Source organism: Eubalaena glacialis, chromosome 19, assembly GCF_028564815.1.
Source record: "Eubalaena glacialis isolate mEubGla1 chromosome 19, mEubGla1.1.hap2.+ XY, whole genome shotgun sequence".
In the NCBI taxonomy this organism is placed as follows: domain Eukaryota; kingdom Metazoa; phylum Chordata; class Mammalia; order Artiodactyla; family Balaenidae; genus Eubalaena; species Eubalaena glacialis.
This window is the reverse complement of record NC_083734.1, coordinates 13,376,769-13,402,168: the sequence shown is the minus strand read 5'-3', so window position 1 is coordinate 13,402,168 and position 25,400 is coordinate 13,376,769. Positions and strand designations below refer to the sequence as shown.

Below are 25,400 nucleotides of genomic sequence, written 5' to 3'. Positions count from 1 at the left end.
CATTGTGAAGGTGGTATGTGAATGGCCTAACTTTGGGGAACAGTGGCTGGGTCACATTGGATAAACTGGATAAGCCAGGAATGGGATGGTTTTGTGGTTTCATGTGTGTTAGCCCTGCTTGTTTTGAGCAAGGATGGTCTTACATTTCTCTTACCCTAGTTTCTTGCACAAAGCTGGATGCATCCTAATTGTTTCATAAATGTTGGTGGAATGGCCAAATCTAGCAGATGGCCATTACATTCTCTGCCACTGATGGGTTTCCTTATGCTTTGGTGTTTCCTGTGTGGGTTGTGGGCAGAAGGAATGGCTCTCCCACCCCCAGGAAACTTCTACCTCTTAGGGCGCTAGGAATCAGATCAGGTTACGGTCTTTGGGGGACAACCTTATATTTTCAGCCACATTGGGGCTGGAAACATTGTGGTTGTAGATGAGTTGAGAGGGCCTGGAAGCCCAGAACAACAATGAATAAAGTTACCTGCTTGGTGGAAAGATTTTTCACTTTCATCCCAATGCCCTGTTTCTCACTGATACACTTGACCTAAAATACCTCCCAGGCAGTGGGGCATAGGTGGGAGCCATCCACATTCACCCACCTGGAAGGGAGTCAGGTCTTGCACCGAGGTGTACTCTACCTGTGTGTGGATAAAATACACCCCATGCTGGCGTAGACCTACAGCCAGTGCCTCCAGCACACTCCTGGCCATGGAGAGGTTCTGTGTATGGCAAAGGCTGGAGGAGCCCTGGGCTGTATGTGCTGCAGCGCTGCCCTCTTACCCACTGAGGACATACTCATTTCCCCATTCTTCTTCCAGACTGATTCTCAGGTCACTTACTGGTGTAGTCCTTGAAGCCAGGGTAGCTGCAATCCCAGGGGTGGGGCCTGGGACACTCCTCTCTGGCTATAGATAGATGTCCATGGCTATATCTGTGATCTCCCACCACCCAGGCAGGCTCAGGGGGGCTGAGGCCATTGCTAATGGATGCTTCATAAATAAACCAGGCACATTTTGGCACCACTCCGGCGCTCCCTGCCCTCCCCCCAATTCCAATGCCAGCAAGAAGCTGTGCCCACTGGAGAGGCGGGGTTGAGGCCTCAGGCCCTTGAATTCATTCGCAGCCCCTGTCCCCTCTCCAGCAAGGTCCCCTTCCCTGTCTGGATTTTCTCTGCTTGCTTGAACTGCGGACTGTATAAAAAACAAGGCAAATTGCCTCAGGGACCTCTTTGGCCCCAACAGGGCTGTTTCCAAAGATGGACTAATTGGCTTGTTTTAATTCCCTCCAGTCCTCTGCCGATTCCCTTCCCTAGGGGGATGGAAGGAGAAGCAAAGCCAGTAGTTAAGCAGGGGGTGGGGGGAGGTGAGGGTGGTGAGAGGGTGCTAGGCTTCCTGGCAGCAAATGGAAGTGACTGAGTGGGGCTTAGGAGCGCCCCACGCCCGTAGTAGAGACCGGGCCAGGGCCCTTTCCCCACCGCCTGGCTTCTGAAGTAAAGAAGAAGCGTGCACGCGGTGTGCAGGAGGAGGGGAAGAATGCACGTTTGGGTGTGTGAGGCGGCCCGCGCTGGGGCCCCGGCTGCCGTGGAGTAGGGTCCCCCTCCCCCCACCTGCGTCTCCCTGGCAACCTGGGACGCGAGGTGCAGGTGTAGCAGCCAGGAAATCTATCATTGACCCTATGTTTTGTCAAACTCCCAGGGCCGGGAAAACAAATGTTAACCGGGGGACTGACGCCAGCCCACATCGATGCGGACTCTGTAGTAGATCCCTCTACCCCCGCATGACAATCCTTTCCCGGATTTGGGGAAAGGTGAGAGGTAGCATACGGCCGAGTCAAAACGCCAGGGATCCCTGGCCCGGGAGGGCGGGCGCCGCGCGCTGGGCACGGGATGCCCTTCTAACCGCCCGGCAGCCTGGCCGCGGGCGGAGGAGGCCCGCGGCGGTGCCCTCGCGCGAAGGCAGTTTCGCTTGGACTGAGGACGCGCGTTTCCTCTCGGTGCATGTTTTTTCTCCCTCTGTTTTAAAGACAGTGACAGCATCGGAGAAGTATCTCGGCGGGCCGGGCTGGGAAAGCGCGTCAGCCGCCTTTGCCTGGGGAGGGAGCCCGGGGCCCGGCCAGCGGGGGCGGGGGACACGGAGCGCTGAGGAGGGGGCCGAGGAGAGGCGAGGGAGCCCTGGGGCCTGGCCGCCCGGCGGGACGGGAAGGAGCCGGGGCGTGGGGCAGAGGGCGAACGCGGGCGCCGAGCCCCGGGAGCGCTGAGCGCGAGCCGGCCGCCTTCCTCCGGGGGCGGCCGGGCCGCTTGAACCGCCCGCAGCCGGGGCGCCCCGGGCCGGGGCCCGAGAGGCGGGTCCGGGGCGGGGTCCGGGGCGCGGGCGGCGCGTCGGAGCCAGAGCCCCGGAGCCACCCGTCCGAGCCGCGCCCCTAGCGAACCTTGGAAATGCCCGCGCTGGGGGAGCGGGCACCGGCCGCCCGGCGGGCCCCGAGGAGACACTGAAGGTCGCCGGGAAGTGAGCACCCAGTCACCTGACCCCCAGGGCGCACCTAGGCGGGGCGGGGCCCATGCGAGGCGAGCAGCCGGGGACCCGGGCGCGGGCGCAGGGGCCGGGAGCGGGCGGCGCGGAGCGCGCGGAGCGGGGCTTGCGGGGGCGCGCGGCGGGCGGGCGAGGGCGCGGCCGGGCACCGCCGGCGGCCTCGCCATGTCCCAGCCAGCGGGGAGGATGCATTGCCGAAAGGCGGGGATCCGCGCCGCCGTGGTGCTCATCGGACTCCTGCACAAATCCCGAAAACAGAGTAAAGAGAAAAGGTAAAGCCTGGCAGCGCCACCTCCCCCTTCCCGCTGCTTTCGGGCTAAATTCCCGTTTTCTTTGGGGTGGACTTTTCCAAGAGGGCGTTTGGCTCCGAGCTGGATGGGGAAAAGCCTCTACTCCGGGCGCTGTCTGGGGAGCGAGTTCGGAGCTTAGCCCCCGACACTGGCTGTTATGGGAAAGCCCGGGCAGGGCATTGGCTGGGTCGGAGGGCGGCTGGGAGAACCCTTCGGACTTCATCCCCAACAGAGGGTCACCAAGTCCTTCACTTCCACTCCCCGAATTTGCCTATCGCGGCGCCCTTCCCAAAGCCTGCAGCGCGAGTAGCATTGATCCGACCCGGGCGACCGTCCCTGGCTCAGGCCCGAATGGCCCAGTACGCTGGGGATGCCATTTGCTTCTCTGCAACTTGGCTGAGCCCGCGAGGTGCCGGCCAGGTCGGGATCTGCTAGCTTTGCGCAAGGTGCCGGCAGGCGAGGAGCAAGTTTGGAGGTTGCTTGCCACCTCCATCCCTGCCTCCGTGTCCCTCTGTCTTTGGGTTTTTCTGTCTTTGACTCTTCACCTTTCTTGGGTTTACTCTCTTAATTGTTTGATCCTGGGTGTTGAAAATCGTTCTCTCAGGCGATTTCAGAGATAGGCTGGAGGACCTATGGGGTGAGAGATGTGGGGTTTGGGATGGACGAAGGAGCTTTTGGGGTTGTTTCCGGGGCTGCAGCCCCCAGCTGCAGACGTGATGTCCACGAGACCCCAGGGAGCTGCCCACACAGGCTGGCATAGCCTCCCTCCTCTGCTAGGGTATATGAGCCCAAAGCTTCCCAGCAACCGGGGGTCATTAGAGTTGACTGTCCACAGAGATGCTGTGGGGATTTGGGGTAACTGCTGGTGGCCTTGCGGCATCCTAATTTCCAGAGGAGTTCGGAGTTAGTGCTGCGTTCTGCATTGGACAAGGGCTAAGACAAGGGCAGTGGAGCCATAGATGCCTGGGTGGTGACTGGTGGCCCCTGGGCTTGCCCAGAAGCTGGGTGTGCCTGTGGGAGGTGACGGGCAATGAACTAACTGGGGCACTTGGAGAAGCTGGCATGGGTTGCTGCTTATGGTTTGGTTGTCTCTCATCCCTCCTGTTCCCCTTCCTATAACGTAGTATAATTTGATGTTTCCCACAGCGCAGGATGAGTCCTCAGTGAAGTAACTGAAGGTGGTTAAGCATGAAGTAACATTGAGTCACCTAGTGAGAAAGTTCTTCCCTTTTCAGTTCTCTGCTAATCCCTGTAATTTCTTCAAGGGGAAAGTTTTAGATTGGTGCTAGTCTGGCTTTAACACCTTTTAAACACTTGCTAATCTTCCTTTTATAACAAAGAGAGCAGACCTCTGGCTCAGGGCCTTTAAATTGGGGAACAGTGCCTGCCTATAACTTAGGTTGTTTTTGTACTATTTATTTTTAGGATTCTCTCCTGGTTTTGGCCAGTGATACTAATTTTCCCTCTTGCAGTGGTGATATAAAGCATCACTTTAAATTAGATGTATGAAGTCACAAGAATGAGCCTATTTAGTAGAAACAGTAGTAATAGTACAAATGGTATAGAATATGGCAGAAATTCTGCAGGTGATCTAGGAATGACTGATGCCCAGGGAACACTTGTCTAGCAGAAGAAGCTGCCAGCAGGACTCCGGAGCTCAGGGCTCCATGTCTGGGCCCCATTCTCCCGTAGACTTTGATTCTCATCTATTCCGTGCCCTTTGGCATTTTATCTGTACAGTGGGGGTAAACAATCCAACCCTCTGAAGTCAGAAGGATATGGGATGGCTGTTCTGAGACAACCTGGACCTGTTTTGAGGGATGAGAAGGGAGACGTGCTCCATAGAAAGGCAGATGCATCAGAACACTTCTGTCTCTGAGTGTAGAATGTGGGAGCATGGCAAAAGCCCTGCACAGAGGGCTAGAAGCTCTAGTCCTGGCTCCTCCGTTGACTGTGATGTGATAGATTTCATCTCTTTGGGCCTCAGTTCCTGCATCCACACAAAGGGCGTGCAAGGCTCAAGGGAGGTAACGTGGGTAAACGTGCATCTGAAAGGTAGGAAGTGCTGCATGGGGGTGGAGAGGTTTGATTGGAATTGCTCCCATTCTCCTGTCTCTGGGCCCATGTCCCAGAAACGAAGGTAAGATGTTTGGTGATGACAGCCCCACCAGTAGTCCAGACCAGCCATGCACGGGCCGAGGAGGCAGCCAGGCAGGTGTGGGCCTGGGCAGAGATAGTCTGGGGGCAGGGGGCTGCAGTGAGGCAACAGGGAAGGACGTGGACAGGGGACAGGAAGGGATTGGCCGGGGTGAGGATGTCCCAGGCTCAGGGTACTTGTCTTTCCTCCTGGATGCACTGTGCTCTTCCCTCAATGCAGGCATACAGTGGTGACCCTCCTAACCTCTGCCTTTGTCCTATTCTTCTGTTGCTCCTGCCATCCTGATGGCTTTGGCCATGGATTTAACCTACCAAGGAGAGAGAGGGCTTGCTTTCATGTTTGTGCTAAATGACCTTTGCTTCCCTTGCTGTTTGTTTTCTGGAGTTCCTTTGTCTTTAAGCGTCTGAAATCAGTGCCGTGTACATAATTGACCCTTGCTCTGCAGGCACCGGCCATGGGGGGGCCTGGAGCAGACTGCAGCTGCCAACCTCTCTTAAGCACTTCCTAAACTCCATGATGAGTGTTAAATTTGCCGAGTTCCTCCTTCCTTCCCCCTCTCATCACAGGGTCAGGTCAGATTCAGGTCCCCTCCTCATCCTTCCCAGAAGGCTTGATTCACCCATCGATCTTCCCAGCACCTCTACTGACAGGCTTGTGCAGATAACGCTTGTGGCTGTTGGCCATAAGGGATGTAAAGTATTGTGTGTCTTGCAGTAATGGCCCAGTGGTCCTTGTCACCTTCCTGTCCTCCGCAGGCCACTTGGAGATAGTGTATATGGGGGACAGGTAGGTGTGCCAGGGAGAATGGTAACGACACAGGTAACCCATAGGGGCTCAGAAGCAGGAGACTCCCAGGCACTCTTGGTAGGTCCTGAGAACTGTACCCAAAGCTCCAGCCTCAGTTGGAGCTGGAGAAATGTGGGTAGGGCTCATCAGCCTTGACCTGACGGCTCTCTGGGAGTTGTGGGACAACCTGGAGGTTCTGCTTCTTTCCCACCATCTTCCAGGGATTCCATCACCTGCGATCCTACAGAAACAATGTTGTGTTTGAGAGGGGGCTGAATTTGAGCATGGTTCCAAGGAGGCACCTGAATGAAGCCTTGCTTGGAGATGGCAGTTTGGAAAACTCTGTAATGGAGAGATCCTTTAAAGCGCTCTGGGGGCTTCCCTGGTGGCGCAGTGGTTAAGAATCCTCCTGCCAATGCAGGGGACACGGTTTGAGCCCTGGTCTGGGAAGAATCCACATGCCGCAGAGCAACTAAGCCCGTGCGCCACAACTGCTGAGCCTGCGCTCTAGAGCCCACAAGCCACAACTACTGAGCCCGTGTGCCACAACTCCTGAAGCCTGTGTGCCTAGAGCCCGTGCTCCGCAACAAGAGAAGCCACAGCAATGAGAAGCCTGCGCACTGCAATGAAGAGTAGCCCCTGCTCGCTGCAACTAGAGATAGCCCTCATGCAGCAACGAAGACCCAACACAGCCAAAAATAAATAAATAAATAAATGTTTTAAAAAAAAAATCGCTCTGATTTTCAGGACATATAGATGTGGCAGAGCAGGGTAAATCCAGAGCATCCCTTCAATAATAATGGAAGTAGATGGTGAGGGGAGTGGTGCCCTCTGAGGGGGAAACGGGGATCTTTAGCTGGAAGGACTGAGGTAGAGGAACACAGTCAAATTTTGTACCTTCTGAAATGTATGGGTAAAGTCCGTGTGGCTGCGGGTATGACATTCTGAACTGGAGAGAGGTCAATTAGCATAAATGAAAGAGAAATCCACATTTTACAGGGGGTAGTTATTTTGGGACAACTCCCACCATGGGATTTATGAGGAGGAAAATATAAATTCACTCATCGTTCAGCAAATCACGAATGGCAGGCTGTGGGGAGGCGGAACAGTGAATCTAATGAACCTGGTCTCTCCATTGTCGGTAGGATGTCTAGTGGGTTACTCCTGTGTACGGTATTAGAAAAAGCTCATCCCTAGCTTAAAAAGAAACCTTTATTGTGGAAATTCTCAAGTGTGCTGCAAAGTGGAGAGAATAGTGTAATATAATACCCAGTTTCAACCCTTATCAACTCATGGCCAATCTTGTTTCATTTATTTACCAATCCACTCCCCCACAAGATTATTTTGAAGAAATCCCAGACATTATATCGTTTCATTCTTAAATAGTTCATGTATCTTAAAGATAAGAATTCTTCTAAGAAACTAGCAATTATCAGACCCCCTTAGTTAACAATAATTTCTTAATATCACATTCAGTTGGTGTTCAGATTTCCCTAATTGCCTCCTAAAAGTTTTTCAAAAGTTTTTTTGGGTCAGGATTCACAAAATCCAGTGTGATTGGTGATATGTCTCATTATAAGTTTTCTCCTCCAACTCTTTTTTCCCCCTTAACGATTTCTTTATTGAAGAAACTGTGTTGTCTTGGGGAGTTTCCCAGAGTCAGGATTTTGTGGATGGAGTCTCTGAGTGTCATTTAACATGTTCTGCTGTCCCCTATGTAACTGTAAGTTGGTATTTAGTTTTAGAAGCTCCATCAGATTTGGGTTTGATTTTTTTTTTTTTTTTGGTAAGACCATGCCAGTGGAGGTTGTCTAGTTGTCTGCTTTTGTGATGTTAGCAGCCATTGATTGCTTTGTCCTTAGGGTTTGAAGGCTGGTGTCATGGATGATACTTGGGTTCTCACATGGGAGAGCCGGTGACAGCCCTGCAAGCTGCCTGGATGACGGTGTCCGAGCCTCAGGAGTGTCCAGGAGTCCTGGCCTTGGAGTCCCAGAGTCCCAGGGCTGGAAGGGGCACAAGGCAGGAGCTAGTCTGCTCCCAGGCCCCAGAACAGATGGCTGCTTGTTCTCTTCTTAGGAGGTGGCTGGGTCCTGCCCTCTGTGGAAGGGCCTGGTACTCGCCCTCTCTTGTCTCATGTTTGACCCGGTTGGCTGTCGTTGCTTTAAAGAACAAACGTCTCCCTTTAACCAGCTTCCCATTTCTAACTTCACTGCGAGTCTGAGGAGTTAAGGAACAGAATTTGAGGCATAAATGAGTTTATTAGATTCCTTTTGAGCCATTATTTTCATTTTATTTTTTTAATAAATTTATTTATTTATTTATTTATTTTTGGCTGTGTTGGGTCTTCGTTTCTGTGCGAGGGCTTTCTCTAGTTGCGGCAAGCGGGAACCACTCTTCATCGCGGTGCATGGGCCTCTCACTGTCGCGGCCTCTCTTGTTGCGGAGCACAGGCTCCAGACGCGCAGGCTCAGTAGTTGTGGCTCACGGGCCTAGTTGCTCCGCGGCATGTGGGATCTTCCCAGACCAGGGCTCGAACCCGTGTCCCCTGCATTGGCAGGCAGATTCTCAACCACTGCACCACCAGGGAAGCCCTGAGCCATTATTTTAATCTCCTATTTGGTCTCCTCGCTTCTCATCCCCCTTACCCATTCTCCTGATGGCGGCCACAGCGGAGTTCTAAAAATTCAAATAAAATTAAGTCTGTCTACTCCGTAGGCTTTCCATTACACTTTTTTTTTGTTTTTTTTGTTTTTTTTTTAAGAAAAGACCCTGATTATTTTTTTTTAATTTATTAAATTTATTTATTTTTGGCTGTGTTGGGTCTTCGTTGCTGCGCACAGGCTTTCTCTAGTTGCGGTGAGCGGGAGCTACTTTTTGTTGCAGTGCGTGGGCTTCTCATTGAAGTGACTTCTCTTGTTGAGGAGCTCGGGCTCTAGGCATGCGGGCTTCAGTAGTTGTGGCACATGGGCTCAGTAGTTGTGGCTCGCGGGCTCTAGAGCGCAGGCTCAGTAGTTGTGGCGCACGGGCTTAGTTGCTCCGTGGCATGTGGGATCTTCCCAGACCAGGGCTCGAACCCGTGTTCCCTGCATTGGCAGGTGGATTCTTAACCACTGCGCCACCAGGGAAGCCCTCCGTTACACTTTACTTTAAATTTTTTTTAAAGTTTTTTTCTCTTAATGGCTTTATTTTATTTTATTTTATTTTATTTGGCCGCATGGCATGGGGGATCTTTGTTCCCTGACCAGGGATTGAATCGCGCCCTCTGCATTGGAAGCGTGGAGTCTTAACCACTGGGCCACCAGGGAAGTCCCTCCAAGGCACTTTAAGTTAAATCTAAACTCTGAAACTGGGTCTACTTCCCCTGCCTGGTTCTGTGAACCTGTCTCTTAACACGTCCCCCCTCACTCACTGTGATCACTGTACTTATGCTGCAAAGGCCTTCTCTCTGTTTCTAGAACATGCCAAGCTTGCTTCTACCCCAGGCCCTTTATACATGCTCTTTACAGTGACTTTATTGACTGTGCTTCCTCATCATCGGGCTCTCAACTCAAATGTCATCTCCTCCAAAAGGACTTCTCTGACTATCCAACCTAAACAACTCACTCCAGCCGTTTTTACTTTGCTCTGACTTATTTCCTCCATGGCACTTATCATTCACTGATATCATCTAGCGTAGGTAATAAATAATTTATTGGCCATTCCCTCCCCTAGAAGGTGAGCTGTCTGAGAGCAGGGACTTTGCCTTTTTCACATCATTGCCTACATTAGGAGCGCTCAGTAAATATTTGCTGAATGAATGAATGAATGAATGAATGAACTCACTGACTCCCCTGGTGAAATGTGCCCATTACTTCTTACCTCGAGGTCCTCTTAATACTGCAGTGCCCTCTGACACAGGTTTCAAGATGCCCCTTTTCTTGTCTGAGATTTTCCCCCTTTCCTCTCTTTCCTTCCCTTCCGGAAGAGATTTTGGAGAGAAATGAACCTGATTGCTTGCACATGTGTATTTCCATTGTTAGTCCTCTAACTCCTTCCTGCCTCTGCGTGGTTTGGGGACCCATAGATGGGAGGGTCCAGGCTGAGTCCAGCCCACCCTGAAGCTGGGTCTGGGCGCCAGGACTGTCCTGACTCTGGGTTCCTAGATTTGGGGTCCTGGGGCTGCTGTCTGATAGGCAGAGGCAGGCTCCCTTCATTTATGCCCAAGAGGGGCCAGTGGGCGTCTGAATTAGTGAACAGTCGCCATTAGCAAATATACATTTTTTTTCTAAATGCAGCTTTATCTCTTGGGAGCCTGCGTGGTGCACAGATGGCTGGTTACCAGGATGTTGCCAAATAGAGGGCTTGCCAGGCCTGCTCGGTTAAACCAACGAAAATCACTTCTGTGCAAACGGGGGCTGCTGAAGGGCGCAGGAAGTTTCTCAGTCATTTTAAGCAGATGAGGCCTGCCTCCCGCCCCTACCCCCCCATCTGCTCAACAAACGGAGTTTATTTGCCTCCCAGATGCACAAAAAGTAAAGGAGGTAGGCAAGATGATTTCAGGTGGACAAGTGCTTTTTATTTTAACAGCTATTTAAAAAAAATGAATTCTGTCAAGTGACGTTTTTCCATGTATGACAGTTACGTAACATTTTTTAAAGTAAATTTAAGTAAAAAATGGCGAGTAATTTAAAGAAAAGTGTTAAGAAAAGTAATAGGTGGTACATGGATTTGGGGAAAATTGGGAAGATGGTGAGGAAATGCCTACGGTTTAGGGAGCGCTGTTGGCAAGAAGGGGGCACTTTTCTCATATGTTACAATGGACCCTACGGCACCAAAGTCCCGGGTTGTTGAGGACTGAATGACTGTAACAAGCCAACACCTTTTTTTTTTTTTTTAAATTAATTAATTAATTTATTTGGTTGCACCGGGTCTTAGTTGCAGCAGGCGGGCTCCTTAGTTGCAGCACTTGGGCTCCTTTGTTGCGGCAGGTGGGCTCCTTAGTTGCGGCTCGCAGGCTCCTTAGCTGTGGCATGCGAACTCTTAGTTGCGGCATACACGTGGGATCTAGTTCCCCGACCAAGGATCCGAACAATGGCCCACTGCATTGGGAGTGCAGAGTTCCAGCCACTGCGCCACCAGGGAAGTCCTAGCCAACACCTTTTTTTTTTTTTTTATTCCTTTAATGTTGTATCTATTTTATTTATTTATTTTTGGTTGCATAGCATCTTCGTTGCTGCGTGCGGGCTTTCTCTAGTTGCAGCGAGCAGGGGCTACTGTTTGTTGTGGTGTGTGGGCTTCTCATTGGGCTGGCTTCTCTTGTTGAGGAGCACGGGCTCTAGGCGCGCAGGCTTCAGTAGTTGTGGCATGTGGGCTCAGTAGTTGTGGCTCATGGGCTCTAGAGCGCAGGCTCAGTAGTTGTGGCGCACGGGCTTAGTTGCTCCGTGGCATGTGGGATCTTCCCGGACCAGGGCTCGAACCTGTGTCCCGTGAATTGGCAGGCGGATTCTTAACCACTGTGCCACCAGGGAAGCCCTAGCCAACACATTTTGAGGCTTACTGTTTTTGAGGCTGTGGGCTAAGGGCTCGCATGCACATCTATCTTAATTCTACCAGTTGTTATCTTTGTTTTCCAGCTGAGGGACAGAGGCTCAGAGGTCGAGGAGCCTGCTGGGGGCAGAATCAGAGGTGGACGAGCAGGGATTTTAACTCGGTTCTATTGAGGTCCAGAAACTGTGCTCTTAACTATTACATTATCTGGAACCCAGGATAAGCACTTATGCAGTGCCTGACTTCTGAGAAGTGCTTCCTCCATGCTGTTGCTGTTATTATGAATGTAATGAAGGGTAACATCCACATAGTAAGTGCACAAGTCTTAAAGGTACAGCTCAACGAATTGCCACATATGTATCCGCCTGTGTAGACACCACCCGGATCAGATGTAGCACTTTCCAGAACCCCAGCAGGCTCCCTCAGGCCTCTCCACAGTCCAGTTATAATTACTGTGGAGTCAGGCCCAGTGCCTCGCATCTGGGTGGTACCTGGGGTAGCCTTGACACCTGTGATAAAGGGAACTCATGTCATGAGGTGGTATTTCTGAGTGGGGAGTCCCAGTTCAACCGTGGTGGATGGGGTCAGACTCCACACTGGTTTCTAGGGGTGAGGGAGCCTGGTTTCACCTTCCCTTCTCCTTCCAGACGTGCTCAGTGGGGGCCTGGAGCCGATGCTGTGTTTATTTGCTGCCCTTGGAGCAAGGCTGGGTTGAAAAATTGTCACTTGCTTTTAAGCTTATCAGTTATGAACACTGTTTCATGAAGGCTGGAGCTCTGGCCAAGTCCTTCCCGGAGCCCTTCGGGGGTGGGCTGACCCTGCGGGGCCACTTCTCCAAAGGCAGGAGGGAGCCGGCTGTTGGTTAGAACCATCCCCTCCCCTGTCCTTCTCCTCCTCCCCACTCTTCTGTTTCTTTACTATTAAGATCTTTACCAACCACACTGAATGTGTGTGGTAGAATCAGGGCGCTGTGCTGATACCTGTTGTCATAAGTGCTTACTCTCGGGGCTAGAACAACTTGTAACAGCCCCCGAGCAAGGCGCAGCTCTCACCGGGTTTAGAGGACAGACCCTTGTAAGGGTGGAGGCGGGACCCCCCTCATTTTTCACTGTCATGTGCTACAATACCACACTGTCCTGTCTGTAGAGAGTGGGGACAGCAGAACTGCTGGCACCTGGGAGTTTGTAATCTGAGGCAGAGGTGGGAAACTGGCCCCTGCACACTCCTCAGATCCTCATGAAGCCTCCACTGTGTACCAGACACTGTTGCAGGCACTGGGGAGGCCGCAGGGAACAGCACAAAGCCCTGCCCGTTCTCAAGGGGGCTTGTTAGACCCACATATGTTTTCTACTTTTAAGCTGGTATTTTTAAATTGGAAGGTTCCATGTTACAAATGTGTATTTCCATCTTCTCTTGAGAAATCAGACGCCATGGCAACATTGGCTGGGCCCGCCTTCCTCATGGCACCTACAGTGCCAGCTGCCGGCTCCATACAGGGCTGGTGCCCTCCTGCTGACCCCAGCACCCATACCTGGCTGCACCTGTGTCACCTACCCCAGCCCTGAGGGATTGGATGTACAGTGTGGGAAGCAAGAGGCTCAGGGTTGGGGAACTCTATGTGTAATTAACTGAATGTGGAGGCTGGGGGTTGAGTCTCAGCCCTGCATGCCCTTTGGGTCTCCTTGGTTTGGGGCAGGTCCATTGTGATTGGAAATGAGGGGTCCTGGCAGCCTGGCTGGGTGCCGTGCAGGAGCTGGGCTGCAGAATAGCCACTGTTAATTTGCCTGTAGATGTTCCTCCTCCCTTGCCCTCCCTAATTACCCACAAATAAAATAACAGAAATTATGCGAGGCTGGGTTTTACAGAACAAAAACTCAGGAATCCCAAGAGAAGGGACAGGGAAGGGAACTAATATTCAGCTCCACTCTGGGCATGGCACTGGGCTGGCACTTAAACCTCACTAATTTCTTTCTTTGCACGACTGATCATTGTCATCTCCATTTCTCATGGAGGAGAAAACTGATGTTCAAAAGGGGTGGCAGGGGACTTCCCTGGTGGTGCAGTGGTTAAGACTCCGTGCTCCCAATGCAGGGGGCTGGGGTTCGATCCCTGGTCAGGGAGCTAGATCCCACATGCATGCTGCAACTAAGAGTTCTCATTCCACAACTAAGGAGCCTGAGTGCTGCAACTAAGGAGCCCTCGAGCTGCAACTAAGGAGCCCATGAGCCGCAACTGAGGAGCCCACCTGCCGCAACTAAGACCTGGTGCAACCAAATATAAATAAATAGATAAATGAAAACCATAAAAACCAAAAAACAAAAGGGGTGGCGTATTCAATGTCACTCAGCTTGTATAGCAGAGCTGTGATTCAAACCCAAGTCTGTTTACTGCCAAATTCTAGGCTTTTCTCCTATCCCTATTACATGGTGACCCTGGCCAAGTTACTTGACCTCTTTGCCCTTGACTTTCACCTTCTATGAAGTGGACCGTAATGCATCTCAGGTGTATGAAATACATACCAGGTATATGAAAAGGCTTCAGGTTATATTGAACTAGGACACTTGAGCACATTGTCGTTATTTTGTAAGGAAGGGACTGGATAGGTCTCTCGGGCAGCTGGGCTTCTTTTGAACACCAGGCCTTAGCCGGGGGGTGGGGTGCGCTTGGGGGACTGTGGAGCCTTAGTTGGGGGAGGGGTCTGTCCTGTCAGCCTTCAGATAAGCTGAAAGGTCTCTTGGCTGCTCTCCTCACTAATTAGAACAGAAATTCCTGCTCCTTTATGAGAACGGGAAGGTCTGGGCTGGAGCCCGGGTTACCCGTGCCATCTGTATTTTAATAGAACATTTATTTTAATAAGATATTTAATCTGAGATGCAAAGGCAGAAACAGTATGTAAATCAAGAGGTAACTGAAACAGGCTGTCTGAAAACTCTATCTGCAAATGTGCCAGAAAGGGCTTTTGAGTGTGACCTCAACAAAGACTGGTTACTGATAGCCAAGAAGGTCCCCCAGGGGCACAGCCACGCGGAGCAGGACACAGGCTGTAGTGCAAGTGATGGGAACAAGGCCACCTGGCTTCCGCGTCTCAGGTCCTCTGAGCTCTCCCCGCTTCTGGAAGGTGCTGCCACCCCCTGCAACATTGCCTTCTCTTTCTCCTCCGTAAGTGCAAATGCAGGCGGCAGTCCTGCTTCTAAATGAGTTGGGTTCCAGACATTCATTCGTGCTGTTTCGGTTCACGTCCATCACTATACGTGGAGCACCGGATGTGTACCAGGCCCTGGACGATTGGGTCCAGGAGGAGAATGAGACACACTCCCTGCCTCAATCAGTCTGTGTTCCCAAAGGAGAGACCAGACATGTAGTGTGAACCCAAGACCGGAGATGTTGGTTGCTGGAGAAGAGGTGCCTGGTGCCCTGGAGGCCACCCGAGGAAGGCTTCATGGAGTTGGTAGTGTTTGAGGTGGGCCATTGAGCCTGGACAAGATTTCTGAAGGGAGTGGTGAAGTGGGGAAGTACATTCTAGTTAAGTAGGATATGTAAGCAAAGGAATGGAGGTGGGATGAGCAGGGGACATGCTCAGAACCCAGTTGGACTGTGGTGTGGATTTCATGTTGGGGAATAGTGGGAAATGAGGCTGTCAGGGTCACCTGAGTCCATTTTGTGGTTGGTGCTGAGTGTTGGGGAGAGAAGCGCAGGTTAGGCAATGGGAGGCTTCTATGCTCTGGGCCTCCCCCAAACCCACGTGGCAGTTTGGTACCCCAGTTAGCATAGAAAAGTAGAATTAGCGTTACGGTTGAAATAGAGTTCTGTAATATTTGTTTTATCGCAATCTATTGAGTCAGGGTTTGGGGCTAGAGGGTCTTTGTGTTGGAGGAGAGGTGGGTGGTACCTCCAAAATGACTCTTTTGCTGGACAATTGAGCTGAATTAGTCAGGGATCTTTTGGTTTCAAGTGACAGACCCCCATTCCAGTTAACCTAAAGGAAAAAAAGAAATGTATTGGTTTAGGTCAACTGGAAGGTTCAAGGGAGCACAGATTCAGGAATGGCTGGATCCATGGCTCCAGTGGTGTCCTTGGGCACCAGTTTTCTTTCTCTGTCTCTAGGCTATGTTTTTCTTTGAGTTGGCTTCATCCTCAGGTTATCCACAAAGTTGGGTGATGGCTGCTTCAAGCTTACATTCTCCCAGTTTAGCAACACCAGTAGGAAGAGCGAACCTATTTCCCAATAATTTCAGCCGGAGTCCCAAGGATGACCTACTGGATACAGTGGGTAGTGCACCCACCCCTGACTTTGGCCAGAGGGATAGGATACACTGATTAGCCAGGTCTGGGTCTTGTGCTCACTCTTGGTTCCAGAGATGGAGTCGCTTGGGCTGAGACAATAGGAGGGGTGGGTCACCTAAGGAAATTTGGTGTGTTGCTATCAGAAGATGAGGGGATGGAAGCAGGGCAGGAAAAAACCAACAGCTGTCCACTCTCCTGGCCCTGGTGTTTTAGCTGGTGGTGGTCTTGGTTCAGTCTTCGCTGGAGGCTGCAGCTGTTGGTACTCTCTTGATGCCTCCTTCCACCTCTGCGGGTGAGGTGTTCACTCTTCTTCCCTGATACAGCATATTGGATGCAGCCTTAGTAAACATGCTCCCTGGGCCACCTTTTCCCTGAGTCCATCCTGAACTTTGAGGCAGTCAGACGGGTGACTGTGCTAGACCTTGTCCCAGAGGACAGCCAGGCCTCCCTCAGGGTTGGCCCTCAGCTCTGGGGTTGGATCATGCTTTGAGTCCTCTTTTGCTGATGTTCAGTGGAGCCCAGTTGCTTCTCAACCCAGAAAGTCTGGATTCCTTGCATACAGATTACCACTGCCTCCAGCCGTGTAGCCAATAGGTGCTCTTGGTCACAAGGCCCCGGCTAAGAGTGATCCATCCCCCTGTTGGAGGCCCAGGCCCAGCAGAGGTCTCAGGTGTATGAGACGTAGGGACTCCTAGGTAACAAGGATGTAACTGCAGGAGGGCAGAGGGGCAGCCAGAAGGCTCATGGAAAAACCCAGGGAAGCAACACCATATGTGATCCTCGATGCATATGGTGTTCAAACTGTGACCCTCAGTTTCCCTATCTGTGAAATGGGACTAGAACTAATGAATGATTGTCACTTGTTCTTTAATGGAATTATTTGTGTAAACAAAAATCTTATTCGGCAATTCCATTCCTAGGTATATGCCCCAAAGAATTGAAAGCAGGGGCTCAAACAGATACTGGCACACCCGTGTTTATAGCAGCGTTAGTCACAGTAGCCAAAAGTGGAAGCAACCTAAGTGTCCTTCTGCTGATGAATATATAAACAAAACATGGTATATCCATACAATGGAATATTATTCAGCTATAAAATGGAACGGAATTCTGATACGACATGGATGAACCTTGAACACATTATGCTAAGTTAACTAAGCCAGACACAAAAGGACAGAGATTGTATGACTCCACTTATACGAGGTACTTGGAATAGGTGAATTCATAGAGACAGAAAGTAGAATAGAGGTTACCAGGGGTTGGGGGGTGGGGTGGGGAGAGTTATTGCTTGATGGATACAGAGCTTCTGTTAAGGGTTCTGGAAAAAGTTCTGGAAACGGATAGTGGTGATGGCTGCACGGTACTGAATTGCACACTGAAAAATGGCTACAGTGGTAAAAGAAAAAAAATCTTATTCAGGACCCTAAAATGTAACGCAGATAAAAGAGAGTGTTTCCCTGGGTGGAGATGGGGTAGGCAGGTGGAGGTATCTCTAGTCCCATTTCTGTGAAAACTGAGATGCGTGTGGAGCCAGAGTGCCTGGGGGACTCCAGGGAAAGGACAGCCCTTCCTTCCCTAACAGCCCATGTTCTAAAGTTGGAGGTCAGAACAAGGCCACTGTCCTGCCCAAGCCTCACTCCCCACTGATTGTCTTGTGGTGCTGGGGAAGGTCAGCCCAGGGAGCAGGCGCCGGAGGGACCGGGCCACCTCATGTGAGCTCTCCTTGTAGTCCGTGTTTTCTTTTCCTGAAGTCAACAGCTCAGGGATGGGCATTTGCCAGTGCGTTATGGGGCTCTCCTTGGAGGCTGAGGGGACGAGGGGTGGGTGGGGACGATGGGGGGCGGGCTCAGCATGAGCTGAGTATGAAGAAAGGAGCCTTGGCTCTGTGCTGACCTTGGGCCACAGACCAGAGCCCATGGCCACACAATGGAGGGCTGGGGTTTGTGCACACAAAGTGGCCTGAGATGGGCAGCAGCCACCCCCGGGGGCGCGGACCATGCAGAGCAGACATCTCTGCTGTTCCTGACCATGGCACGTGCTCAGAACCTTCTATGAGTACTCTCTGGGCTGCTTCTTGCCGATCTGATTTTTTAAAGAAACGTTTATTATATTTTTAAAATCCATGTTTCTTGCAGAAAAATTGGAAAACACAGAAAAGTACAAAGACTAAAATAAAACTCATCTGCAATCCCAGATGGGGGAATTGCAGAGATAACCACTATTAACATTTAATATATTTTCTTTGGTCTTTTTTCCTATCCAAACACATACCCACCCACACAGTATATTTACATCTGCATCTACATCTGTTTCTCTCTATTTTAACACAATTGGGATTATACTTTATACACAGTGTATTAGTCAGGACTCTTGAGGGCAAGTGACATAAGCCCAGGTTGAATAGCCAACAAGATCAGAGGGTTTAATTGGCCGGCATAACCTATTTGCAGAAACGGCCTCAGGAACAGCTGGATCCAGGACCATGAACAATCTCTCTTCCTCTCTGTCTCTTGTGTCTGTGTCTCTGTGTTGGCTTCATTCTCTTGGGCCATCTCTCCCCATGATATTGAAACCACGGTTGCAGACCACTGTGGCTTTACATTTTAATCCCTTTTCCTCCAGAGAGGGAAAAATAGCTCCTTTCCACCAATTCCAGTTAGACAGATCCCAAGGAGGAGTTCTGATTGGCTTGGATTATGTGCCCATATCTGCATCAGTCCCTGTATGAGGGTGAGGGTGGGGAATGATGATGGCCCCGCCTGAGTCCGGGGATCATTCCTGTGGCCATTGTGGGTATTGTGCCTACAAGAGTCCTTTTCGGTGGGAGAGGATCAGACCCCTGAAGTAGGGGTGGGGAGTTTTAGTACTAGAGGAAGGGTAAGAGTGAGTTGGGCAGGTAAGACGATAGACAAAAGCTGCTTTGGCAGTGGTTCCAGACACAAGGGCTAGCACAGTGTGTGGGGTGAGCATGTGGGCCCTCTTTCTTTTCTTTATTTTTTTTGGGGGCCATGCCGCCTGGCACGTGAGATCTTAGTTCCCCGACCAGCGATCAAACCTGCGTTCCCTGCAGTGGAAGGGCAGAGTCTTAACCACTGGACTGCCAGGGAAGTCCTGGCCCTCTTTTTTTTTTTTCTTTTTGGCTGCGTTGGGTCTTTGTTGCTGCTCGCGGGCTTTCTCTAGTTGCAGCGAGTGGGGGCTACTCTTCGTTGCAGTGCGCGGGCTTATTGCGGTGGCTTCTCTTGCTGCGGAGCACGGGCTCTAGGCACGCGGGCTTCAGTAGTTGTGGTGCGCGGGCTCTAGAGCACAGGCTTAGTTGCTCCGCGGCATGTGGGATCTTCCCAGACCAGGGATCCAACCCGTGTCCCCTGCATTGGCAGGCGGATTCTTAACTACTGCGCCACCAGGGAAGTCCCTGGCCCTCTTTCTTGTACCAGTTTAGTGGGAGATCAATGGGTACCATCCTATAAGCAGCACAGTTTGGCAACACTTGTCATCATTATGCATGCATATCCCCTTTGACCCAGGGAACCACTTTTGGGGATTTATCCAGCATGTATATTTCCATACTTGTGGAATGGTGTAGTACAAGGTCAATTCACCACAATGTTATTTGAAATAGCAAAACGTTGGAAACAACCAAATGCCTATCAGTAGAGAACTGGTTACCTAAATTATTTCAAATTCATGCCATGGGCTACTATATTACTTAAAAAAGAATGGTGGAGCTTTCTATGTAGCGACAGAAAGTTCTTCCAAGATGTTTTGAGTAAAGAAAGCAAGGTGCAGAGTGGAATGTATAATATATTAACTTTTGTGTAAAAAAAAAAGGGGAATATAGGACTCAATCTTTGTATTGGTTTATATTTGCATAAAGATGCTGCAGAAGGATGTATAAAAACCATTTCATGGGCCAGGTGGGAACTGGACAGACTGGAACAAGGGTAAGACGAGGCCTTTCACTGTACACCTTCTAATAATTGTTGGCTTTTGGACTACACGAATGTATCACTCATTCAAAAATCAACAGGTCAGTTTCCTTAGGAGGTGATGAAAAAGTTCTGGAACTAAAACCTTCCTGGTGGTCATGGTTGGACAACATTGTGAATATACCTAAAGCTACTGAATTGTATACTTTAAAATGGTCAGTATGGTAAATTTTATGTTATGTATGTTTTATCACAACTAAAAAAAGTGAAAAAAGTCAACAGACCAAAAAAAAAAAAAAGTGGAAGAAACCGAAAAAACATGGTATGAGGGTCCTGGGGTCAGATTGCCTGGGTTCAAATCCTGACTTTGCTACTTCCTAGTTTTATGATTGGATAGATAAATTACTTAATTTTTTGGAGAATTAGTTTAGTCATTTATAAAGGGTGGATAATAAAAGACTGTATCCTGAGAATTGGATGAGAGGTGAAGGATTTAGCTGGGGAATCTTAGGCCTCCCTGTGGGTTAGCTATCCAGAAAGATGAGGATTGTAAGGGCTGCCTGAGTTGGCTCCCTCCTTCTGGCTAGCTGGGACATTTGCATTTTAATGGAGACTCTTGAAGACTAAAAACAATCAAGACTCAAAGGGAGGAATGGTTGGAATTTCAGAAAAATTTATAGTTCCCAACTGGGGAAAATGAGGTCTTTTCATTTCCTGGGCAGAGTTAAACTTTTACCTTGTCCTCACCTGTGGCCCCAGATGGATGAGTTGAAAGTAGCAGAGGTGGGCTAGGAGAAAGGAGAGAGGAGAGCTGAGAATCAGACCCAAGACTGACAGAGCTTGCACCAAGCCTAAGGTTTGAATCTGGAGAAAATGAGACAGCCCGTCAATCAACCAAGAAATCGTGTCACCCCGCCCCGCCCCCCCCACCCCAATCGCATGTCCACCTCCAGCTACTGCCCCTGGCTCTGCTCCCCACCACAGTGGCTGCTCTGGTTACCAAATCCAGTGGTTACCTTTGGGCTCTCACCTTAGTCATTTGACACTGCTTAATACTCCCTCCTTCTTAAAATGCTTTCTTCGTTTTGCTCATGAAAACACCCTCCTGCTTTCCCTCCATCTCCTGGCCAGTCTATCTCAGTCTCACCCTCCTTCTCCTACGTGGACATGTGCCTGGGCTGATCCCTCAGTGATCTCCACTTGGATGTCTGAAAGACATTCCAAACTGAACACATCCAAAGTGGAATCCCTGGTCTCTGTCTCTCTCCCCTCCCCCAAACTCATCCCTCCTGTAGCTTTCCCTGTCTCAGTTACTTAGGCCAAATTCCTTGGACCCATCCTTCATTTCTCTACATTGTCCTTATCCCACCCTCCGCCCCCATCCAATCCATCAGCAAATCCTGTTGGCTCTGCCTTCATTCGCCATCCAGAGTTGGACCACTTCCCACCACCCCCACAGCAGTCAGTCTAGTCCAATCCATCATCAGCTCTCACCTGGGTTATTGAGGTAACGTTTTAACTGGCCTCCCTGCTCTCAGTCTTTGCCCTCTTACAGTCTGTGCTCAACACTGCAGCCAGAATGATCCTCTGAATCCATAAGTCAGATCACATCTCTGTTCTGCTTACGACCCTCCCTCCCATGGCTTCCCATTTCTCTGCAGTAAAAGCCGAAGTTCTTACCATGCCACAGGCCTTACATGATCTGCCCCCTGTGGTTTCTCTCCCCTCGGCTCCTATTCTTTTCTCATTGGTCACTCTGCATCAGCCACACCAGCCTCCTTGCTATTCCTTGACCCACTAAGCTATGCTCCTACCTCAGGGCCTGTGCACTTGCTGTTCCTTCTGCCTGGAATGCTTTTCCCCCAGATATTCTCATGGAATGGTCCCTCACTTCCTTTAGGTCTTCCCTCAAATGACAGCTTCTCATTGAAGTCTTCTCTTGATGACCCTATTCAAATTTGCAAACGTTTTCCTGCTTTATTTTTCTTTGTAGCATCTGTCACCACTTGATAAACCTCATATTAAAAGCTTTTACATCATTCGGTGTTTATTATCTCTTTTTCTCCACTAGAATATAAACTCCACGAGGGCAGGGTTTTTCATCTATTTTGTTCACTGTTCTCTTTCCAATGCCTAGAACAGTGCCTGGCACATAGAAGATACTCAATAAAAATGCAGTGAATGGATGCATGACCTTCGGTCTTCATAATGAGGGGAACTGGATGCTATTTCAAGGCCTTATGTAGGGGACTCCTTTGATCAGATTTACATTTCAAAGGGTCACTCTGTCTCCTGGGGGAGAAGGTATCAGAGTGGGGCAAGAGTGGGGCTACGGAGATTGGTTAGGAAGATGTCAGTGGCTTGAAGGTGATGGTGGAGGGGGATGGAAGGATGTGGATGGACTTGAGAGAATTGGAGGAGGCAGAATGAAAGGATTGTTGATCGTTAGAGCTGCGCTTCCTAGACTTTAATGTGCACACAAGTCACCTGGGCATCTTGTTGAAATGCAGCTTCCTCTGCCATATGATCCAGCAGTCCCACTCCTGGGCATATATCAGGAGAAAAACATGTTTTGAAAGGATACAGGCACCCCAGTGTTTATTGCGGCACTGTTTACAATAGCCAAGACACGGAAGCAACCTAAATGTCCATCGACAGATGACTGGATAAAGAAGATGTGATACATATACACAATGGAATATTACTCAGCCATTAAAAAGAATGAAATAATGCCATTTGCAGCAACATGGATGGACCTGGAGATTATCATACTAAGTGAAGTAAGTCAGACGGAGAAAGACAAATCTCCTATGATGTGGCTTGTGTGCGGAATCTAAAAAAAAAAATGGTACAAATGAACTTATTTACAAAACAGAAACGGACTCACAGACTTAGAGAATGAACTTGTGGTTGCCGGGGATGGGGGGAAGGGTGGGGAGAAGGGATAGACTGGGAGTTTGGGATTGACATGTACACACTGCTATATTTAAAATTAAATGCCTTTCCATAAAAAAAAAAAAAAAAAGAAATGCAGCTTCCCATTGGTGGGTCTGAGGTGGGCCCGAGAACCTGCATTTTCAAGGAGCTTCCAGGTGATGCCCCTGCTGCAGGTCCATGGATTCACCTTGGGGTTGGCTGTCAGGCATAAGGCAGGAGGAAGAGTCAGGAGTGCTCGGGGCCTTTGATTGGGAGACAGAACCCAGCAGGAGGAATAGGTTAGGGGAAGTGTTGAGGTCACTTTTGGACACGTTGAGTTTGAGGTGCTGTGAGATCCCAGAGGAGATGTCCAGCTGGCAGTGGGATCTGACTCTCAGAGGAGAGGCCCGAGCTGGAGGCAGAAAAGGGGGTCATCACAGAGATGGCAAAGGCAGCCCCAGCGTGGGTGAGGCTGAGTGGGGAGAGGGTGAGCTGAGGCGGGGGGCAGGGCTACGGGGAGCCCTCTCCCTCCCTGGGAGATCCATTGCCAAGGGAAGGGCCTTGGTTAAGACACCCGACCAGACACTGGGCGTGGGACAGGTGTTTTCTTCACTGGGCTCATTCAGTGCCACCCTGACCTCGCTGGTTCAACAGCCCCACAAAGAAAACGACAGGAGCCTTTTCCTTGAAGGAGGCGGCCAGCCTGAGGGCACAGGAGGGAAGCCAGACAACTCTGGTTCTCGAGGAGGCGGGACATTCTCCAGTTTTCGTGCTGCTGTCCCAGGGGGCCTGTCCTGGAGCATTTTGGTGTCCCTGCTACCTGGAGCCCCATTGTGGACTCAGGCAAACCTGGGCGCAGATCCCACTTCACCCCTTGGTAGCTGGGTAACCTTGGGCAAGGCACTCCACCTCTTTGGACTTTGGTTTTCTCATCTGTATGATTGGGGTAGTAACAGTGGTGGTTGTGAGGGTCAGTGAGATGGTGTGTCTAGCACGTGGAACCCAGAGGCTGGCACTGGCCAGTGCTCAGCAAAATTATAATTATCTCCAGAGGGTGTGGCGAAGTCAGGATGGGCACTGGCTTTGCCCACTCCCTCCCTGCCTGCCCTCTGCATGCACTTGGCTTGGCCCGACCTCCAAGCACTTCTCACATTGAAGGGGCCCTGCTTCCTCCTTGGTCCCTCCCCTTGGCTTGAACCCCCAGTCAGATCAGTCCCTGTGATCTCTCTTGCTTTGAATCCCACCCCTGTTGGTGCCCATGCATTCAAGCTGGTCTCTTGTCCATTCACTTTTCCCTTCTGAGCCGACTGTAAGCTCCCTGGGGGCAGCATAATTGTCTGTCTGTCCATCCATGTCCCCCATTACATATCAGTCCTTGAGCCTGGGTAGGGGCTGAGGATCCAGCAGGGATGAGGCAGGCCTGATCACTGCCCTTTTGGAGTTCATAGTCCGGCGGGTGGAGCTGGGGAGCTGGGGAGAATGGCCTTTTGGTGAGGGTCTGACTTGATGGGAGCCGTCAAGGGCTGAACTGGCAGCTCTGAGGGCAGTGAAGCCTATTCTGAGCTCCCCCCGGCTTGGGCGGAAAGCACTTCCCGTCCGCAGGGCACTGGGATGTTAGGGCAACCGCTGCCGCTCCTCAAGGTTTCCTCCATTCTTGCCACTTCTTCCCAGAAAGACCTGGCCCAGCCCTTTGTGTGGTTCCACTGATGTTCCCGCCACAAGCCTCAGCTCTGGGTGCCCCCCCCGCCCCCCACCCCGCCTGCTGGGGCTTCTTCAGCTCTGTGGCCTTTTAACTGATGGATTTTGGCCGTTATGGGGAGGGAAGTGTCTTCCATCTAGAAGCTTCTAAAAGCTTCCATTTTCTCTCTTCCCCCTCTCTCCACCCTTTCTTTTCTTCCTCTTTTTTCATCCTCTGCCCTGTCCCCTTGCCCCCACCCCCAATCCCCGTTCTGTAAATTTGTAAAACAAACACATTAAAAAAAAAACCAAACTCATTTACCTATTCCATCTGCAGCTCAGAGCAGGATAAAGCTGCCGCCTCCCTTGGGAGTTGGCTTTTGAGCTTCGGGCGTTAGTCAGCTCTGTGCCTGGGGCGATTGGCGGAGAATCCCAGGGCCCTGCCATGTGGCCTGGGGCCTCGTCAGCCAAGCGTCAGAGGCTCTGACCCAGATAGGCGGGTGGATGGCCCTTTCACTCTGCTGCCGTGCTCACCTTCTGATCTGGAGAGGGACCCAGAAAGGACAGGCAGGGGACTGGGAGACGTCAGCCAGCCTTCTGAGCAATAGCAAAGCTAGGACGGGCTACCGCAGTCACCCCTGGTCTGTGTGGACCCTGGGCTCCTTGTCAGACTTGGCCTCTGCCTGCTGTCCTCTCCCAAGGGAGAGCTGGGGCTACAGGGATGATTTGCGGGGGGCCACCTCCACCTGATGGCTTGCGTTCCTGGCCTAAGCGGACAGCACACGTGCTGCCTCAACAAGGACACGGCCAAGTCCTTTGCTCGGCCAGACAGGAGTTCATTGTTCAGCACTGTTGGAGGTGCGGAGGGTGAGTGGTAGCTGTAAGGAGCTCCGGGTGTGGTTCTTAGAAGCCCGCCTGGAGTTTGCACTGTGAGTGAGGACCATCCTTACCTGGCGGGACCCTGACTGAGCAGGGAAAACCAGGTGTAGTGATTTCCGTGCTTTGCTGAGGAAAGGCAGAGGTGAGAGAGATCAGAGGGGACGCAGCTTCCCTTTCCTTCATTCTTTCCTTCGCTCATTCACTCCACACATAAACAGGAGAGCTCAGCCCACAGACCTTGAGTCATTCTTGAGTTTGAGTTCTAGTCTCTCCACTAACTCGCTGTGAGTTCTTTAGGAAATCATCCCGCCTTCTCCAGGCCTCAGCTGACTCATCTATATATAAGACGAAAACATCACGCCTTGTCCTGATGATCTTCGCCAAACCGTGCTTGGCAGAGAAGGTGATGATAAATGTCGTCAGTGCAAATTGTTATATG

The 25,400-nt window shown here is 50.9% G+C and overlaps 1 protein-coding gene across 5 annotated transcripts in view; it reads left to right on the top strand.

Moving 5' to 3' along the window:
* Positions 1 to 2,349: 2,349 nt before the first annotated feature.
* Positions 2,350 to 25,400, top strand: part of RAP1GAP2 (RAP1 GTPase activating protein 2) — a 142,060-nt gene continuing 119,009 nt past the window's right edge. For 4 of the 5 annotated variants that reach the window (XM_061176460.1, XM_061176458.1, XM_061176459.1 and 1 more), the window contains exon 1: positions 2,641 to 2,794. In XM_061176460.1, coding sequence (XP_061032443.1) covers positions 2,688 to 2,794 — 107 coding nt within the window. In that variant the 5' untranslated portion in view covers positions 2,641 to 2,687. Of the gene's footprint in view, positions 2,499 to 2,640; positions 2,795 to 25,400 lie in introns of those variants that run through there. The other variant, XM_061176461.1, reaches the window with a different exon arrangement.